This window comes from Vipera ursinii, assembly GCF_947247035.1.
Source record: "Vipera ursinii genome assembly, chromosome: 2".
NCBI lineage: Eukaryota > Metazoa > Chordata > Lepidosauria > Squamata > Viperidae > Vipera > Vipera ursinii.
Window position 1 is genome coordinate 117928882 of NC_139513.1, and position 21132 is coordinate 117950013.

General features: G+C 39.2%; 1 protein-coding gene across 2 annotated transcripts in view; it reads right to left on the reverse strand.

Annotated features, from left to right (window-relative positions):
• Nucleotides 1–1146: 1146 nt before the first annotated feature.
• The window catches only part of MFSD11 (major facilitator superfamily domain containing 11), a 29971-nt gene continuing 9985 nt past the window's right edge, over nucleotides 1147–21132 (reverse strand). The window contains exons 7-15 of one of the 2 annotated variants that reach the window (XR_014491243.1): nucleotides 18643–18701; nucleotides 15069–15207; nucleotides 14391–14431; nucleotides 13927–13992; nucleotides 11664–11789; nucleotides 8079–8253; nucleotides 6243–6378; nucleotides 4039–4517; nucleotides 1147–3902 (exon numbers count right to left, since the gene is read on the reverse strand). Coding sequence is in view for 1 of the 2 variants with exons in the window: in XM_083352915.1 (XP_083209041.1) it covers nucleotides 4362–4517; nucleotides 6243–6378; nucleotides 8079–8253; nucleotides 11664–11789; nucleotides 13927–13992; nucleotides 14391–14431; nucleotides 15069–15207; nucleotides 18643–18701 (898 nt within the window). In the remaining variant the exon portion in view is untranslated. Of the gene's footprint in view, nucleotides 4518–6242; nucleotides 6379–8078; nucleotides 8254–11663; nucleotides 11790–13926; nucleotides 13993–14390; nucleotides 14432–15068; nucleotides 15208–18642; nucleotides 18702–21132 lie in introns of both variants that reach the window. The other variant, XM_083352915.1, reaches the window with a different exon arrangement.

Here is a 21132-nt window from a genome sequence, read left to right on the forward strand (position 1 = left end):
GGCAGAAGGAGGGCCTCTGGGCCAGGGCCAAGGCAGTGGGGGCCGTTCCCTCACTGTTTCCAGGATGGCTTCACGGGCCACATGAAACCACTTCGTGGGCCGGATCCGGCCCCCGGGCCTTGTGTTTGACATGTCTGATTTAGAGGATTTCTAGCAGCCTAGTGCTATTGCAGTTTTGATAGACAGCTGGTAGCAGAGTGACAACAAGCAAGGCTGTCATGGCCCATTGGGGAGGGGTGTGAGTTTACCTTAGCCTGGAACAGATGGTATCAACACCCTATCCCACCCATTACTAGTCCCTCAGCTATCTCTGTGAAATGGGTAGCAAAACACAATAGATTTTATGCACCTGGCAGCTGTTGTTGTATTTTATCAGCTAACAGCAACCCCAGACTTAGTCTGGGTTAGTTTGGGTGAACAGGAAAAGGGAAGTGAAATTCTACTTGTCTTGGATGTGTGTGTTTACATCATCTCTATTCCCTGCACACTCAAAAGATGTAAATAAAAATCACATAATCTCAACATAATTCCAAACCATGTGTTTCCTTTTTAAACTCTAAAAAAATCCCAATGTAGCTGTTACTACTAGGGGCTGCCCTAAGAGCCATTAATAAAAAAGGGGGAAAAAACAACCCACAACTTTTAATACTGGAAGTGTTAACAATGGTAAACCTATTTCACTTATGGGATAGGAATAAAAGGTAGATACGGTGTGCACATACAGATAAGAATAGAGTTTGTGTTATGTTAGTTTCATTCCTTGGGGAAAAAAAGTCAGATTCTACTGCTTCTTCTGGTAGGGAGAGATAGTATATTGACTTCACTTTAGACTTCAGGACAATTTTTACTCTATGTCATAAATGTTTTATAAGCTACTTTCAGTTTTAGAAAAATAAAGGTTATGAGTTTTTAAAATGCCAGTGTGTTAGAATTCCATTTACCATTAGCAGTATTTATAAAAAGGTATAAAACCAGCATAAAATTAAGGGCAATTAATGCTATTATCAAATACATGGTGAAACAGGTTATTACTACAACACAGTTACATTGCTATTTTTTAACAACCACACATTCTTAAAAAGTGCATAATCATCGCATGCAGTACAAATATATTAAAAGCCTCTGAAGGGGTGTTTTTTTGCAAAAATTATTTATTGATCTCATTCAGTTTTATTTCTGTAATCATAAAAAGAAATAAGCAGTATTAATTTTTAAAGTTATTTCAGTCCACATGTAACTCAGAATAGTTTCATAATTTAAAAAATGACAAACATCTAGAGATAACACAACTATATTAACAAAATCAAAATGGCTAGTTTATGAAATCATTTGGCTGGACATAACCATTTGGAACAGCTAAACAAATATGCCAGTATCTAATTGCTCAAACTAATCCCTTTTCTGTCAGTGGGGTTTTTTTAAGTATCCCAGCCTCTCTTAATGAGCATCTCTATCACCTGAATAGATGCAATTAATATTGGCACTAATTCTCTACCTTTACAAAGGCTGAGCATCATTAGAGTCTTTGGTAGTTTTGCTTTCTGCCAATGTTCAGAATCAAAACTGTATTTCAAGGACACAAATAACCACTTCTAGGCCAATCTACAGGTAAACTGTTTTTGTTTTTTAATCAGAATAACTTATGCTGACAATCCTTAGCTCTCTCATCCACAAACATGACACTGGATTACAAACTTAAAGAGATGCTTACAAGGAAATAGTTTGGCTTAAAATTACTTTAGTTTTTTTGGCAATTATGTGTTTGGATCTAAGGAATAAATAAATTAAACCTATCATCTGTTACCTTCACGTGGAGCAGAATTGGAAAGATTTTAATGTTCCTGGTTTTATGAAGTAAAATCAATTCTGTAATTCTTTTTGCTGTATATAAGCTACCACTTTGAAATCTGTTAATAAAAATTGCCTTGCTAAATGGTCAACTTTCCCCGAGTGCTTACTATTGACAGATATGTCTCTTAAAAGTGATTAGTTGTTAGACTACCAAATAAATGACATTCAGTATCAATGCTGCCATGATCTGAGATGTACAAATAAGAAAGTATATACTGAACACAGAAACCATTTACTGTTTTTATGTAGTACTGTTTCTCCACATAGTACTGTTTCAACAGAATGGTAAGCAAAAATATTATTTTATACACAAATTATTTTGTGTATATACTATATTATTATTTTATATCCAAATTAGAAATAATGAGGTTTTGAAGCATGCTATTTTCAAAACTGAGATGCAGTTCTGTGTCCACATTTTTCTAGAACTGATCACAATTATGTTCCTTTATAGCTGACTTCAGACATGTTCTGCATTGAGAATGCCAAACCCTGACTTATGAGTTCCATAATTATATAAGATTGTGATATTCCTCAATTAAAGCAATGGGGAGAGGGGCAGAGAGGATTCGATTGTATCATTGTCTATTCTTTATTTGTGAAAGTAGCCCAGAGATTAGATAACTCTTTGGAGGCAAAGTGCATTCCATACAAAAAGCTGAATTGAATTTATGTCTACTATTTAATCAAAGAACATCTAAATGTTTTAACTGATTACAGTCAGTCCTACATGAAATTAACTAAGAAGCTCCTCTGAATTCACTAAAGTTTGCTCCCAGTCCCAGGTGAATATTGATTGCAATTTGAATATACATATACATGTGAATTGAAAGAAAAATCATCTTGATTAATCAAACATTTCAGGTGTGCTACACAGTTTAGTACCTGACAAAAATATTTGTAGATATTGTAGAATAGATATACATTCATAACATTTGACTGCTTGTCTCCCTAATGAAAATATGGCACTAAAATATAGTGTATTATGAATTGAAGCTATAAACTGATAATCTTTTTTTTCTAAAATCCGACTTATATCCTGCCCTTCTCCGAAGACTCAGGGCGGCTTACAATTTAAGCACAAATCAAATGTGCTTAGCAATAGCCTTCATTCTATGTATATTCCTGCTTATTAGGGCTTTTGGGGCTCCCCCAAGCGGCATTATTACAAAGTCAGCTTATTGCCCCCAACAATCTGGGTCCTCTAATGAAATGTTTAAGAATCATACTTGTCCCTGTTCTGGATGGGCAATAAACAGCCTTCAAGTGATCGGGCCTTCAAGTGAACTCTTTTTGTGATTCTTAGTCTTTTCTTCTCAAGACTTCTGAAAACTGATGGCAGTTTTCATTATTCTCAGTTCAGAAATATATTAAAAAGCTCTAAAATATGCATATAACAAAAATATTCCCCTGAACTCTACATATGATACGGTTCCACCTATTTTACAGACATCAACATTAAGCGTACACCAGCAACCAAAAGGCAAAGCATCCTTATTTTGCACTTTAGTGCTATACTTTGGCTCCTCTGATGATGTTCAGCAAATCAATACAAAGTAAGTAGATACAATACATTCCATTTATGGAGTGTTCTGTTTTGGGTGGCCCACATTCAGACCTGGAACACGCATGTTCCGGTAGAAATGTTTCAGAGACAGGTAACAGGAAAAAGGTAATGACATCAGCAAATGTGTCTGGCAGGGAGGTAGGGAAAGGAAGTAACTAAGAATATGGGTGGATGGTTGGGTGAGCAGACCAGTTAGATATATTGGTGACATCAATTTAGGAGAGGTAAGCAAGGGGAGATCCTATGAATAGATATATCACACTTGAAAAAGAAATCAGGGGCATCTAAGGGTAAGTAGGAAAAGGAATACCCTGAGAAAATCAGCAACCAGGCTAATTTACAGCCTATGCAAAGAAAGAGAATAATATACCTGGGCAAAATGCTTGAGATTGTAAGACCCTTCCAGAATTGTCTCAGCGCAAACCCAGAATAATCAGAGTGTTCCAGGTTTCAATTCCACCAATTCCAATCTATTCAGAACTGTCTGTCAGAACATGTAAAATACAATGTGTTTATTTCAGTTAGGAATTCACTTTCCATTTTCCATATGCTCCTACTAGAAATGCACAACAATGAATTTTACAGAAAAAAATACATATGGCAAGGTTGCAATCCTATACCTTATTTCAAGTCTCAGTGAATTTGATTAGGGTTCGAGTAACCATGTGTGTATTAAAAGAACAGCAATGTAGTAGAATTTCCATAATGTCTATTCTTAAACTCCAGTAGACCTGATTAAAATAGAGGGCGTCTCTGTCCCCTCTACAGTGTTTTTTTGTTTTTTTTTCCACACTGTAGTCTGTGATCTGCATCACTACTGATTGATAAGGGAATAAAACCATTTAGAACTGTGGTTTTAAATATATCTGTATTCCATAATCTTTCCAATCAACTTCTGGTTTGGAAAGGTGACTACTGCCTCAGGATGATCACACTGCAGTTATCAAATGTTGCGGTAACCTATACTTTTGGCGGCTGCTTCCCATTCCACTGTGAAAAACGTAATTGTCCCAAAAAATCCAACGACTGCCATTATTAGAAGTTGCCACTGAAGAAACAAATAGTTGCTGTAGAAGAAAGCCACAGCTGCACAGACAGACTGAAAAGGAGAGGGAAAAAACCACGTTGTAAATGCAATCTTAATGACAAACCGAGTTATAGGCATTGATTTTTAATGCCATCTCACCTCCACTTTTAATTACTGGAACATAAACTTTCCTAATCATATTTCTTTATAGAAGCAAATACACTTATTCCAAACTGGACATGTCCAACATACATATTACTTTTGGGAAGAGTGATGTTTGTGTACACAAAATCCAGCACAGTATTTCAAATTGTAGATTGAACGGCCTAGTATTTTGACTCTATCATTTCAATTTTATCCATTTTGCTTTTTAAATTGAACTACTGATATCCATCAATTTTGCATTTCATTAAAATATCATTTAATGGATTAATGGATTATATCTAATTTGGAGTGTGTGAGATCAGTAGAAATTACTTCTGAATAAGACAGTGTTGTAAAAATACTAAAATATATTTTCTATATAAACATGCCACCTTGAACTCCAGGATAATTTTGATGGAGAAAAGTCAGGCTATATATCTAACAATAAACAAAAATATACTATTGTGGATGTACTCTTTACTACCATAACCCAACTGTTCCTTTATAGTTTATACTTGATAATATCACAGACACTTTTCTCAGAAATTAATTCTACTGTCCCTTTTTCCTAGCACAGGGGTCAGGAACCTGAAACAGTGAAAGAGCCACTCCGAACCGGTTCCCTCACAAAAGGAAAAACTGGGAGCCGCAAAAAATGTGTGCTCATGCGCGTACATGCACACATGTGCAGAACAGGGCTTGACTGAAGAGTGGAGCCAAGGCGAGATATGCACCTACCCTGCATATTTGAATTGATTGGTTGAACTGTTTTAGTCCCACCTTTTTTTTTTTTGGACTGCACATGGCAGAGGACTGGGAGCCGCAGGAGACGGCTGAAAGAGCCGCATGCGGCTCCGGAGCCGCAGGTTGCAGACCTGTGTCCTAGCACAAAGGGCAAAGTTTCCTTTAAGCCATGCTCAATTTCTGGTGACTAGATAGATCCATAAAATTCTTTGGCAACTGTACAGCAATATAGTATGGTACTACTTCCAGAATGTGGTAATTGTGGGTGGGGGGTTAGCCCAGTCTATACGGATTTCTGGTAGTTCCTTGCCAAATATTATCACGCCTAATTGTGCTTAATAATCAAGTGAGACAAGGTCAGCTAAGTGCTATGACCTGCTCAGACATTTTACCCAAAGGAAATGGAAGACTTATTAGGTCCCTCCTCTTCTGGGTTTAATAGTATGAGGCTAGAAACTGGGAAGCCGTGAGTTCTAGTCCCACTTTAGGTACAAAGCCTGTTGGGTGACCTTGGACCAGTTATTCTTTCTCAGCTATAGGAAGAAGGAAAATCACTTCCAAAAAATCTTGCCAAGGGATTACCATTGTCCTCGACTTACAACCACAATTGGGACTAGAATTTCCATTGCTAAGCAAGGAGGTTGATAAGGGAGTCATGCCCAAATTTATATAATACATGCCAGTTGCTAAGTGCCAGTGACCATGAGGGGTGGTGGTGCTATGATGGTTGTGTGGAGACTGTTTATAAGTCACTTTTTTTGGTGCTGTTGTAACTTTGAATATTTGTTAAACAATTCGTTGTAAGTCGAGGGCTATCTGTAGTCCAGACAATTGCTAGGAGTCAAAAACTGACAAAGAGGCATTGAACATCATCACCATCTGGTTCTGCCACTTGGAAATAGATATTACCTGAATGAATTTAAATATTGCAAAGGCAGGTGCACTGTCTTCAGAATACAAGAATCCCAAAATACTAAGGAGTTGAGTGTTGAAACAGCTGTCTCCAAAGCCCAGTAAGAAACTGCAAAAAATGGCCACTTCTTTGCTAAAATAAAGAAGCAGTAAACAATAAACTCAAAATTATAACTGAAAAACAGTATAATGTTCAATTCTATCATTTCTGATTTTTTTTCAGGATTGAGAAATAAGTAGTGGATTTTTGAATAAGTAGTGGATTTTTATGATGTATAATTAGTTTATTGTTATTTTATTAATATTATGATTACGGAGAGTTAAAGTGCTATAGAATTTAATGTTTTATTTTTGTTGTTAGCATATTTTAGCTTATGTTTGTATTATTATACCCAGTATTCAGCTCTGGGAAGTCGGGGAGGAGGAGGGGAGGAGAGGGGAGGGTTGGGGAGAGGGGAGGGGGAGGAGGGAGTTTTTTGTATTCAAAATGTATTGTAAAACTTTTCAATAAAAAAAAAGAAATACAACAGAAAAGTGGCCAATCACAGAAGATTAGTAAACATATATTTTATATGAACATGATATTTTTTAAAACAGCCTTTCCCAATCCAGCCTTTCATTGTGTGATGTATTCCCAAAACATTTTTATGCTGCAAAATTGGAGAAAACGTTTTACTTAATCATTGAATTAATTTATATAGCCACCTGTATTAAATGTGTGACTCTGGGTGGCTGATAAACAAATATTAAAACACCAAAACTATTTTAAAAACTGCAGTTTAAAAATAATTAAAATACTGTATATAAAAAAGCCATTAAAACCACACATTACAGTTTATTTAGCACAGATATCAGAATAAATGTTATAGGGCCACTTTTCTCTAATACCACCTTCTCTCAGGAATTGTATATCATTTGTTTGTACATAACCTTTGACATACATTTACAAAATAGTGGACAACAATGGAATTCCATTCTTATAATTCTTCCAACCTTCAATATGTTGAGATTGGGACTATTAATAGTGTTCTCTGTTAGAGTCATTGATTTCAGGTAAGGCCTGATAATCATCAAAATTAACATGCTTCTTCTTCATAACACTGTCATGTCATTTTATGTCAAACAGGAAAAGATTGATGTTGTTTTCCTATGGTGCCTTTTTTGATCAGTGTAACTTTATAGATTTCCAGTACTTGAACCAAATGGGTTCAGATCCATCCATCTTGCAGCAGAAAAGAGCAAATCTACCTTGAATTATCCTGTGCCACTTCAGGATCTGTGCACGTGATATAGACACCATACTTTGAGTCTGTTATCATTTGATTAAATTACCGTTTTTGACCATTAAACCATACACTGCATATTAATCAAGATTCATAATTCATTTCAGAATGGCCTGGAGAAATTAGCTTAAAGTACCTGAAGGGATCATTTAGCTATAGTTTCAACTGAGAAAAGCTTCACACAAACACACCGTCTATCTTCAAACAGAGCTTATATGATTGAAGAATTTCCAGTTATGAAAGTCTATAAAATGTCTAGTTCTATTCCATAATAGGGAAACACAAATGCAGAAAAATAGAGGGTACAGGAATTTCAACCTGAAAGTTAGATTTTTCATCTGGACAATAAAAACATACAAAAAGATCTTCAAATGCTGGTAATTCATTATAGCAAACATGACTGTGACCAAGAAGAAAAAAAACTTCCACAAATGGGCAATAATTCCAGATTCTGTGAACTAGCTACATTTTCATTTACTACTTCTGCAGAAAAATATACTGTATACAGTATTTATCTTTTAATCTGAACAGCAGAAGCAAAAATACATACCTTGGTTCCATGAATGCAATGCTGTCTGTTCCTTCCATAGAGGCAATAGGTGCATCATTTGGTATATTACAAAAAATCAAATAGAAAGCTATGAAATGGACCACGATGCCCAACATCACCACTGGGTTCCTGCCAAATCTGTTGTTCTTACTTAGGAGGCCAAAGATTCCTCCACCTGTAACAGTGAACATATAATTATTATCATACAGAAAATTGCTTTTTTTTAAATACAGACACTCACAGGATAAATTGAGGAAAAAGATTTTTACTGAAAATGTTAAAAGGAAATTGTTTTCTTGAAGACTAGTTTCTTAGGATTGCTGCGACTAAGGAAGTATCTTAATTGGAACAGTTGGAACCTATCTTAGCAGTGCAGTATTACAAAATTCCAGTAGTTGCCAGTTTGTTGCCAACCATCATCCACAAGGAAGGTGCTTTCAGCCATGGTAATCTGCTGGTGGCACTGTCTCTTTAAGGAGACTCAGTAAGTGCATACTAGTATGTGTCAAGCAAGATCTCTAAAGCTCTCTGAGCTTTGTAGTTTTCTTGCAGTCATTTCATTACCCAACTAGGTAACACCATGATTGCTAAATGGGAGTGGGATTTGCTCTCTGTTGATAAAACAGTGCTTTGCCCTGACAGTGTTGCGTTATAAATAGACTGCTGTCACAACAAATTGAAATATTGGTAAACAAGTGGCCTGGTGTCATAGCAAACTGGAGCAATGCTATATTAATAATAGCATTACACTGGAATAACTTGAGTCATGTCATTCTACCAAAACAATATATCATGGACGGATCATCACCTCCTGCGGCTGGTCTTCCGTTTTACCACCCCCCGCCGTGGGGATACGGAACCAATTAGATGGTACCGCCCCAGGCGCTTAATGGACCCTGATGGGTTCCAGGCAGTGCTGGGATCCCCACCTGCTTCCGTCGCTCACAACTCGGCGGATGCCTTAGTGGAAGCCTGGGAAAGGGCAGCCACTGAGGCACTGGACCGAGTTGTACCCTTGCGGCCCCTGACCCGGCGCAGATCCCAACGAGCTCCATGGTTCTCCGCGGAGCTCCGGGAGATGAAGCGTCGGAAACGGGGCCTAGAGAGCTGCTGGAGGTCCAGCCGATCCGAATCCGACCGATTGCGGTTAAGAACCTATATTAGGTCTTATCTCGCTGCGATGAGGGTGGCGAGGTGTAATTACTTCTCCACCCTCATCGCGTCCGCAGATAATCGCCCGGCCGCCCTGTTTAGGGTGACTCGCTCACTTCTTAATCAGGAGGTGAGGGGGGATCCCTTACAGGGTCGTGCCGAGGAGTTTGGTCAGCATCTGTCGGACAAAATCGCTCGGATTCGGACCGGTTTGGACTCCAGCTGGGCAGAGTCTGACGATCAGGACACGGGCGGTCTTGTCAATGTTATCTGGGAGGAGTTTGATTCTGTGACCCCTGATGAAGTGGACAGGATTATGGGGAGGCTGAGCTCCACCACATGTTTATTGGACCCGTGCCCTTCCTGGCTGGTTTATGCAGCTAGGGAGAGGACACGAGGCTGGTTCCAGGCGGTGATATCTGCTTCTTTGAGTGAGGGTAATTTCCCCACCGTCTTGAAGGAGGCGGTGGTGAGACCCCTCCTCAAGAAGCCTGCCTTGGACCCAGCTGTGTTGAACAACTTTCGTCCAGTCTCCAACCTTCGCTTTCTTGCGAAGGTTGTTGAGAGTGTGGTGGCGCACCAGCTCCCTCTGGTCCTGGATGAAGCGGATTATCTGGACCCGTACCAATCGGGTTTCAGGCCCGGGTACAGCACGGAGACGGCATTGGTCGCTCTGGTGAATGATCTCTGGAGGGCTCGGGATAGGGGATGTTCCTCTGTCCTAGTCCTATTAGACCTCTCAGCGGCTTTCGATACCATCGACCATGGTATCCTGCTGCGGCGTCTCAGGGGATTGGGAGTGGGAGGCACAGTTCTTCGGTGGTTCTCCTCCTATCTCCTGGGACGTTCGCAGTCGGTGTTGGCAGGGGGGCAGAGATCGGCCCCTAGGTCTCTCGTTTGTGGAGTTCCTCAGGGGTCGGTTCTCTCGCCTCTCCTGTTCAACATCTACATGAAACCGCTGGGTGAGATCATTCGTGGTTTTGGAGTTGGGTATCATCAATATGCTGATGATACCCAACTTTTTATTTCTACCCCAAACCACCCCAGTGATGCCCTCGCTGTGATGTCCCGTTGCCTGGAGGCGGTTCGGGTCTGGATGGGGAGGAACAGACTTCAACTCAACCCGGACAAGACTGAGTGGCTGTACATTCCGGCATCCCGGGACATTCAAATTGTTCCATCTCTTTCTATGGGGGGTGAGCTGTTACCCCCCGTGGATAGGGCTCGCAACTTGGGAGTCCTCCTAGATTCACGACTTACCTTGGAAGATCATGTAGCAGCTGTGACTAGGGGGGCTTTCGCCCAGGTTCGCCTGGTGCGCCAGTTGCGGCCCTATCTGGACCGGGATGCCCTGTGTACGGTCACTCATGCGCTCGTGACCTCTCGCCTTGACTACTGTAATGCTCTCTACATGGGGCTTCCCTTGAAGACCACTCGGAAGCTCCAACTGGTACAGAATGCGGCCGCGAGAGTTGTCTTGGGAGTTTCCCGGTACTCCCATGTTACACCTTTGCTCCGCGAGCTACATTGGTTACCAGTTGTCTTCCGGGTGAGGTTCAAGGTCTTAGTGACGGTTTTTAAGTCCCTACATGGCATGGGTCCGGAATACCTCGGGGACCACCTGCTGCCGGCGTCAACCCCCCTCCGCCCTGTGCGTTCCCACAGAGAGGGCCTCCTCAGGGTGCCTCCAGTCAGAGAATGCCGGCTGGTGGCCCCCAGGGGGAGGGCCTTCTCTGTGGGCGCCCCGGCCTTATGGAATGAACTGCCGGTGGAGCTCCGGATGGCACCGGATCTCCGCTCCTTCCGGCGCGGGTTAAAGACCCACCTGTTTGAACAAGCTGGCCTGGCCTGATGGGGAGTTAATTTGGGTTTTTAAATATTTGTATATTTTACTGTTTTATCTTGGGCATTAATTTAATTCTATTTTAACTTTTGTAGTTTTGTATTTTTATTATCTGCCCTGTTCACCGCCCTGAGTCCCTAGGGAGAAGGGCGGTATAAAAATTTAATAAAAACTAAACTAAACTAAACTAAACTAATTTTTATACAAACAATATACTGAATTCACATATTCTGTAGAGATACAAAAAAAGAATGCAAAGAATAAGGATGTAAGACAACTTTGTTCATGAATTTAAAGCAAAAAAAAAACCTCAAAAAAACCATCATGTAAAAATGGTCTGAGGAGTCTTGTTTAGTCTTTGTTCATTTGTTTTGAAATAGTAAGGTTGTGAGGACAACTGAGAACCTGCCTACTTGGTCATTCCTCTACACTGAAAGTTTAACAATTAATTTTGAACTACCTATTATCTTAGTTCTTTGTTGAATTACTTTATCCACCTGCATATTATACAAACATATTTATTGATCACATTTATTTATTTAAATATCAGAAAATATTTTTTCATTATTTTAGGCTCAGTTTGAACTCACCTAATATCTCTCCAATGCCAATGAAAATTCCAGAGAGTCCGATAAGACTTTTTTCTTCAGCGCCAAATTTCTTTATAGCACCTATACAAGTTCCATATACTCCTGAGAAGAATGTTAATTCCAGCCCTTGAAAAACCAAAACATTATTTCAGGCATTATTATATGAAAGTATTTATCCTTAAGTAAAACCCTTTCAAAGGAACTTTCAATAATTATTTCAATTATAATTATTTAGCAAAATTCCAATATCCCAATGAGCTCTCACAAGACTGTAATTTGTAATTTGCAGATAGGTAACATATTAGTAGATTCAAGTGCATTCAATGTACGTAATGTCTTTATGCCACCTGATAGATCATTAACTGTCTTTGTATAGGTGGATCAAAATCTTATGGTCCCCAAATTACAATCTTCAGAATAGGATAGGCCTCTTTGAATAAAGAAAATGACTATCCCTGCTGTTTGTTAACTGTATAGTAACCTGACAGATCATGAGGACTAGAATTATTTGCATTTTTACCAATAATATTCCCCAAATTCAACAGCTGAATTCCAAAATGAATTAAAGACTTCCACAAGTTGAACTTTACATGTTGACTACTTGAACATGTCCATGAAGTTTACTTGGCAATAATACAGGATGTTTCTTTTTTCAATTTCCCAGTCAAAGGCAGCTCTGTCATTTCCTGGAGACTCTTATCCAAGTTCAAATCAGATTCAATCCAGCTTGACATTTTTGGAATCAACCATTAAGTAGATGCTGCTACTTAATGTGACCAATTATAACATTATTCTTAATTCAATATCTTTGTAAGTATAAAATATCCTGGATTACCAAGGAGCTAGATTATGCCTTTCTAAAATTAAGAGACTGCTTTAATTTCAAAGATTTATTTCAGCAATGTAAAAAGATCCTAGATAAAAAGTACCGTATTATAATTCAGTTTAAAATAAAATTGTACAAAGGGAACAAAGAAAGAAAGTGATATTTGGGGAATATTTATGATAAAAATGCAATTTACAGTATAAAAGATGTTTTATTAGTTTATGCCACAGTGCAGACAAAATCAACCAGTGTGGTATTTTACAGAAAGAAGCAGTAGATAGTAAGGAAGCATTGGTGTTGGGATTGTCAAGTTGACTTAGTGTGTTTTAATGCAAAGGAATCATAAAATTTTCTCCCCAAAAAAGGACTTTTAACAATAGCACTTCATTTTAAAAATAGTTTTTAACTGCAGAGAATTCTTAGGAACATTCTCTATACAAGTGGGTAGTCCTTGACTCATGACCATAATGGAATCTGCCCATTACAGTTGAAAGTCATGCTGGTTATTAAGAAATACATCCATGTAACTGCCTCACTTACAATCCTCCGGCCCTGCTTCCCCCCAACGAAGTCATAAACCAGAGCAGGAGATGCCTTAGGGATCCTGAGGGAAGCCCTGGAAGACTTAGCGCAGGCCCTGCCCTGGGCTCCCAAGGCCTTCCCCTCACCCAAGGAACCCCAAACTCTACTTCCTGCCCTTTGAGATTACTGCAGACCTTGGCCCGGCTTCCCACCGCTCCAGACCCCACAACATCCTCCTCACTCCAAGTCACCCACTTACCTTTTTAAGGTCTCCAGAGCTCAGATTAGAGAAGCAAAGCAAGCTGCTCTGTTGCTGGGCCACATGGTGCAATCCCAGAAGTGACTACCATTTTCCAAGTGGCAGCAATTCAATGCAGCTACTTGGAAAATGGTGGCCACTTCCAGGATTGTATCACGTGGCCCCGCAATAACAGCCTTCCTTCCTTCCCTAACCTGAGCTACAGAGAACTTCCAACAGTAAGTGAGGAGGAGGATGTGAGGCCTAATGGGGTGGGAAACAACCCAGGACCTGGAGGAATCTGGTAGAAGAAATAGGCGGGACGCTGCTGCAACCCTGAGGTTGATTGTAGGGGTGAATAACTATGGGGGAGCTGCAGTGACCATAACTTCAGGGCCAGGCGGAAAGTAATTTTTTGAAAATCTGCCATAATTTCAAACAGTCACTAAGCGACTAGTCGTAAGTCAAGGACTAGCTATAGTTTCCTCACAATCCCATGGAATGACAATGACATTACAAAGGCAATGATGTCAGAAAGGAATATCACTAATTGATTTTCATGAAGAAACCAAAGACAATGGGCAGGATTGAAAACATTTAGAAAAAATATAGAGACATAAGAAATATCTATACATTATAAACTTGCAAGATTGGTGTTTGCACTCTTGTTCCATTACCTGTATAGGCTGTTGTGACACTAAGTAGCAAAATCTGTTTTGTAGCACACAACTTGAACGATCTTTCTACGAAGAAGGCAAAATGAAAATATTTAATTAAACTTGATCTGATGGGAATCTTCACTGATTTGTAATTCAAAAATGGGAAACTGAACGGAATTCCAATAGCCCTTTCTCCCTCAAAAATGAGCTCTTCTCTATTAGTACCCACACAGTTTTGAACATGGAGCTTAACAAATCAGTGGACTATACCAACTTTGTGAGCCAAAGCAGGATAAGAAATTAGTCTAGCTGCACCTAAAATAGGCAATGTTACAAGATTCATAGCAATGTTGCTACTAATATTATGCCTCTACTTCCCTGAGGAGGGAAATATTAGAAAGAAGCTACAAGGAATTGTAACAAGGAATTTTGTATTTGACTCTTGCTGAGCATGCCAAAATGCCCTGGGTACTTTTACTTACTTATTGCATCCATGGCCCTTGATATTTTGCTTTGGCCAGACCTGATAAAACAAGTATTTATTTAAAGTTAAAAAATTAGTAAAACATTAAGAAAATAATGATCATATGTCAAGATCAATGTTTTCCTTTACTCAGCACCACTTGTCATTACAAATTTTAAAATATCAAAATAGGAAATATTCAGAAATAAACCACTAACCTAAATTGTATGTGCATTAAACTTTTGCCATCACTTTTTTCATGAATTCCCCCTACACCAAGGGTGTCAGACTCGCAACCTCACGTGACGTGTTGCGACGTATCGCGACTATTTTGCCATTGACAGCCATGGGGTGGGCGCGGTTTCGCTACGATGCATCCGGCCCACGGGCTGACAGTTTGACACCCTGCCCTCCACATTAAATTAGGCCTGCCCAGTATCATGCAGCTTAAAAATATATAAATGCAAATTAATTTTCCTACATAAATAATATATATAGTTACATGTACATTATCTTGTAGCTGTACAGTTTAAATCTAAGCATCCTTCCTACCCTGAATAACTGGGGCAAATGGACTGTTTTCTAGTTACAATTCCTCTCTGCATTAAATACAGGCATCTTTTCTTATTCAAAAAGGAGCAGAAATAGTTGACTAAGAATATACTGATATAACAAAAAATCAGCCCTTAGCACCTACATGCTAGGTACAGTATTTTCAGCAGTGGTTTCCTCTTCTTCTGAATTTGTTTCTTCTGGAGTTCTAATGAGAAAAAACAAAACGGTGCCCACTAGACTGATCACTGTCAGAGAGATGAAGACAGTCCTACGATCGCTTTCTGTGAAAATGAAAAATAGTGCGTTGTACCTTGTGCAACGAACAGTGCACTCATTCAAAGTTGCCAAAATGTTCAGGATATTTCTCAGATGAAACAAAATACAAAGTACAGAACAAAATTTACATTCATACTAATTTCAGTGAATTTTCATGAATCAAACCAAGATTCTGTATTTGAAGATAGCTATGCATATTAACATGTTGCTTTAATATGGCCATGCAGTTGGCCACTTAGACAATTATTAGGAAATCAAGCAGAAAAGCATTCAAACCTACGGTATCTAATATATTCAGAGGAAGAGCTCTCCGCATAAATATGCTGGTAGATAGTTTTAAATAGGCATAATAATTGTATTTAAATTCCTGTTTACAATAACATAGGGAGGAAAATATCTTACCAAATGCAGAGCTTTCACAAATTATTTGTCTAGTTCTCTCAACTGCAAAAATAAATGCTAACATACACAGAGGGTATGGGTGTGTGTATAGAGATATAAACAAATAAGAGACAGAGACAGAGATAGAGGTATCAGTTTAAAAGTTCAGTCTTCAAAGAAGTGTGACTGTATCTTCCTTCTCTGATTGTCTGTTCTTCTTCACTGGCATAGATTCTATGCCTTGTCTTTTGGCTTCCTATAGCTCATTGGTCAGTAAGGAATGCAGGTTTTACAGTTATTCAGAATGTAAAGCTTTATGTGTGTGTGTGTGTGTGTGTGTGTGTGTGTGTGTGTGTGTGTAGGCTGAATTAGATTCGGTTTGCTTGGCAACATTACAGACGTTTATGGCTACCATCCTCCAAGGTTTTTCTCACTTCCCAGTCTAGACAACAGTCTTGGAATTCTCAGCTATTTCCACATGCAAGCATTGATCAGATGTGCCTGTTTAGCTTCTAAGATCAGCCAAGGTACTGTGGCTCTAGGATTAAGCCCTAGATGAATTGAATGGCACCTCCAAATAGATACACATTTTTTATTACAATTGTTCTGTACCAGCCTGCTACCGGCCTTGCAGAAAAGGCAACCCCTTTACAGACGGCAAGAGGCTGGAATACGTCTGCCAAATTTATTACAAAAACAAACAAGACACGAACCAAGATACCGGAGCTTTGAAACACTATCTGAGCGGTTGCTTTCAGCAAACCAGCCCTCCCCACACAAGTCCTTTATAAAGAGTTCAGGGCGTGGCTTCTCTCTCCCTCCTTCCGAGAAGCCCCATTGCCTTCCTCTGTTTACTCCTACTTGACTGCCTCCTGCGTCGGGCGTCCTTGAACAGGGCCAGCTGTGGGTCATCTTCATCCACGCTGTCAGGCTCACACAGCTGGGTCTCCACCAGGTGGGAGGGGCCTGGCTGGGGGCTCTGCGGAGCCTCAAAGCCATCATCAGCAAGTTCTTCAACACCCCCCTCCTCCTCCTCATCTGAGTCATCCGACCCAACTGCCGAACCCACAGGCTGACCCTGAATCACAACAACAATATAATAGTATGTGTCACTGCGATAATAATCTGAGGGAATGAAGTTGGGATTGCTCTCTGCTCTTTTCAAAAGTAGCTGCAGTCATGCAGATAAGCCCACACAAACACACACACACATTCTACAGAGGGACTATTGAGAGCACCCAGAGTAGTTGCATTACTGCCTGGTTTGGAAACTGCACCGTTTCGGATCGCAAAACCCTGCAGCGAATAGTGAGGATGGCAGAGATCATTGGGGTTGCTCTTCCCTTTGTCATGGATATTTACATCACATGTTGCATCCGTAAAGCTAGAAACATTGTGGCTGATTACACACACTCCTCATACACACTTTTCACTCTTTTGTCATCTGGAAAGAGGTACAGGAGCATTCGGGCTCGGACATCCAGATTGTGTAACAGTTTCTTCCTACAAGTCATTAGAATTCTCAACACGAAGAAATTAGAACTATAAATACTTGTATTTGTAGTTTTTTTAAGTTTTTAGTTTAGAGTTATGTGTAGTTTGTGTTCTGTTCTTCTTTTGATTCGTGTCGTCTGATGTAGCACCTTGGTCCTGGGGAAACTTTGTTTCGTTTCACTGTGTACTGTACTGTATATTGTTGAAATGACAATAAAGTCTACTACTACTACTACTTTCCTCAAGCATCCATCCACTTCCTCAGAACAGTACTCACAGGCATTCGTCTATGTTCAAAATGCCTGGTTAATTGACCCACACCCTGGTGTTTTCAAGAACATGCTGACATCTAGAGGCAGCCTCATCCCACCCAGTCTTTTGAGCTTACGAAAGCAGATACTAAGACAGAGTGGGAAGAGTGGGACAGGAGAAAAGGTGATAAGTGATCCTGGTGGGAGTCATGCCTGGAACCCAGAGCTTTGTCTGGAGTTCAATAGCAACTAGGAAAGAAGCATCTGCACTAAAACAGTAACGTGGGAACTTTTGGGAAGAGGCAAAAGTTGTATGCTATTTAAAAGATTCTGAGACTTCTGTATGAACTGAGTATTAAAAGACTGAGTATAAATAACTGAGCATTAAAGATGTATTTACATAGCAACATTATCTTGCAAGTCCCAGAAGGGTGGAGTTGATCCAGAGCAATCGCCTGTTCATGAGAAGGCATGTGTTGCAATAAAGCACTGTGTACAGTTTTGCTTCACTGAATTGTGTTTGGTCCTTTGAACACAAAGAACCATCACAAGGCAGAAAATGAAGACTAGGGAATGAGGAAAAATAAGAAACAATAGGATGCCTTTTAAATTAATGTTTTACTAGGAATTATAAGAATTGGCATTAGACTTCAAGGTTTCACGCATTAACCAGGGTCAATACAGAATAGTTTTTTAAATGGAAAATGGCAAAAACTTGATCAAATACCGTAAATGCTTAGCAACCTGTACATATGTTAAATATCTTAAATCATTGTGCAATACACAGGTGATAACATAGCATGAGACAATTATTTCTATCTCCAACCCCAGCCAAAATGTGAACGTCACTGCTGTAGCTTAATTTTTTATTTTACTTATTTGTATCCCGCCTTCATTATTTTTACAAATAATTCAAGGTGGCAAATACATTCAACACTGTTTCCTCGTCCTGTTTTCCCCGAAACAACAGCCCTGTGAGATGGGTTGGGATGAGAAAGAGTGACTTGCCCAAAGTCATCCAGCTGTCTTGGCTAGATCAAGGTGAAATGGAAATGGAAATAGAAGAGAGGGAAAGCATTTGCTTGTCCACATCAGGCAAAAAAAAATACTTCTACACAAACTTTGCCTTCTGGTATCTAACTGCTGAGGCAGTGAATTATTCTGCTTCTCTGGGTGTAGGTGATTAAGGATCAAGGAACACAACATATTTTAAAATGGGATTTGTATGCTATTCAGTGAAATATTGTAAAAACTCAAAGACTGAGGCAGTAGGCTGAATACACAGCTTCAAAAGATTTTATGAACAATACCAACCTGATATGTAAGTTTTCCCTTGCCAGGCAAAATATATGTACATATTTCCAAAAAACAAGCTGTAAACAGAAGATAACTAATGGTTAATGCATTATTTGTCATATAAGAAAGATTTTATTTATTTATTTAGTTAGTTACATTTATATACCGCCCTATTCCCTGAGGACTCAGGACGGTTTATAGGGAATTAAAAAAATCCACCATACAAAAGTTAAAAAACCAAATTAAAAAATATTAAATTGACCCTGTATACTTAAAACCCCAATTAAAAATTTCTCCTCAGCCTGGGCCTGAGAGCTCAAAGAGCCAGGTCTTCAGGCCCCGGCGGAATGATCGGAGGTCGGGGGCAGTCCTCAGCTCCACCGGCAGCTGGTTCCAGAGGGCAGATGAATTGTAGCTCAAAACAAGTTTGAAATCTTAATAAACAAATAATCTCAAGGATTTTCTCTGTATGATGTGAAATTATATTGACATTGCAAGTAGATTCCAACATATCTAGCCAATAAGACCTCATCTTCCCAAGATATGCATGTTTTTCTTTCATTACATCAACCTTCTTCAAACTAATAGCCACTGACGGCTTGGATTTTAATTCCCATAATCTCTGTCAATAGGACTATTGGTTATGACAGCTAGCAACGATGAAAACTGAAGTGCAACACAGATAGATCATACCAGACAAAGAAGGCTCCATATGGCAATCATGGAAAATTCACAGCATAAACGTTGAAGTAGACAAATATCTTGGCTCAATAAGAAGCAGCCTAGGATTCCAATGACGGAAACAACAACAATTCCAATATATGGAAGCAAGACATAACTGCAAAGTTTAAAATAACTGAAGAGGAAATTCTGCATTTGATTTGAAAATTAAAAGTAGAAATGAACACGACTTTCCATCTGCAACCTGGTTATTCTACTGCCCCTTTCACATTGCGGCATTTTTTTTCCTCTACAGATCTCGTTGCTTTAAGAAACCGATTTGTTTCTGGGATCAGTTAAACTACCAATTTATCCATGAACCAGGGAGGCAGAACCTAGCTGACTTTGGCTAACCTTGAAAAGGCTTAGATCTTTTAAGTATTGGGCAGAAAACTATCAGAGGGTTGCAAGCTAGACTGGGAAAATGAAAAAATATCTTTAAAGAAGTATTAGGAAATAAATTGGTATTATTCCTCAGAAAACTACACAAACTGAAGTCACCAGTTGATCTCACCTTAAACATTGTTTAACTACAGTGTCTTTAGAATCCTATTCTGAGAATTCATAGAATTTTAAAATCAGAACTCTAGGCACTACGCTCGTGTGTTGCCTGTACAGTCTCCCCAAGGCCACAATGGCAGTCAGTGGTCACTGATAATAATAACTTTTGTTTCTTTCTAAATAATAATAATAATAATAATAATAATAATAATAATAATAATAATAATAATAATTAATAATAATAATTTAATTTCTATACCGCCCTTCTCCCGAAGGACTCAGGGCGGTGTACAGGGCAATAAATACAATAAAAATACAGTATACAAAAGTTAAGATAAAATTAAATATTAAAGCCCAATTACAATAAAAATTAATTAATATTAATATTAAAATACCCCAAACCCATCAGACTAGGCCGGCTTGTTCAAATAAATAAGTTTTTAGGTCACAGCGGAAGGAGCGATGGTCAGGAGCCATCCGGAGCTCAACCGGTAAACGGTTCCAAAGGTCTGGCGCGCCCACAGAGAACGCCCTCCCCCTGGGGGTCGCCAGCTGACATTCTCTGACCGACGACACCCTGAGGAGGCCCTCTCTGTGGGAGCACACTGGACGAAGGGAAGTTGATGCCGGCAAACTGATAAATAATATTTTATTTTGGACAGGACATAATCTATGATTGTTTGATCATTTTTATCTGGTTAACTGCTGGGCGGTGATGTCTGCTGCTTTTATAATGGTGGTACTGCTGGATACTGCCTTTTTGTCAAGATGGTGGTGTGTTGAACACAGACCTCTGTTTTTTGGTTTATTTTAACTGATGTGTTGCTTTTGAATTATTTTGTCCTATCTTTTTATGTTTTCATCTTTATTAGAAGCTCCTCTAATTATATTTATTTATTTATGTAAATATGCTTATTGTCTGTCTTGCCTATTTTGCTTAATAAGAAAGCAAAGAATCAATTATAAGCTTCCTTTCAGGAAGCACCAGGTATCATACATGTTTCCCAACTCCAACCCAAGAACATCCTCGTTAGAATCATGTAAAAGAGATAGAGAATAAGGGACTAGTCCCATGCTTGACCAATGTCCATTGGCTAAAGTAGAAGCTGAATATCAATTTCTCTGATCTAGGTCAAAACAATCTAAGATTCTAAGCAATCCAGACACAAAATACATTCTAAATTGCACATGCTATTCATACTCCCTAACTTGCTTTACAATAAAATCATGGAAAATTCTGAATGCCCTCAGATATTTTCCTATGATACAGATGAGACAGTGACTCAG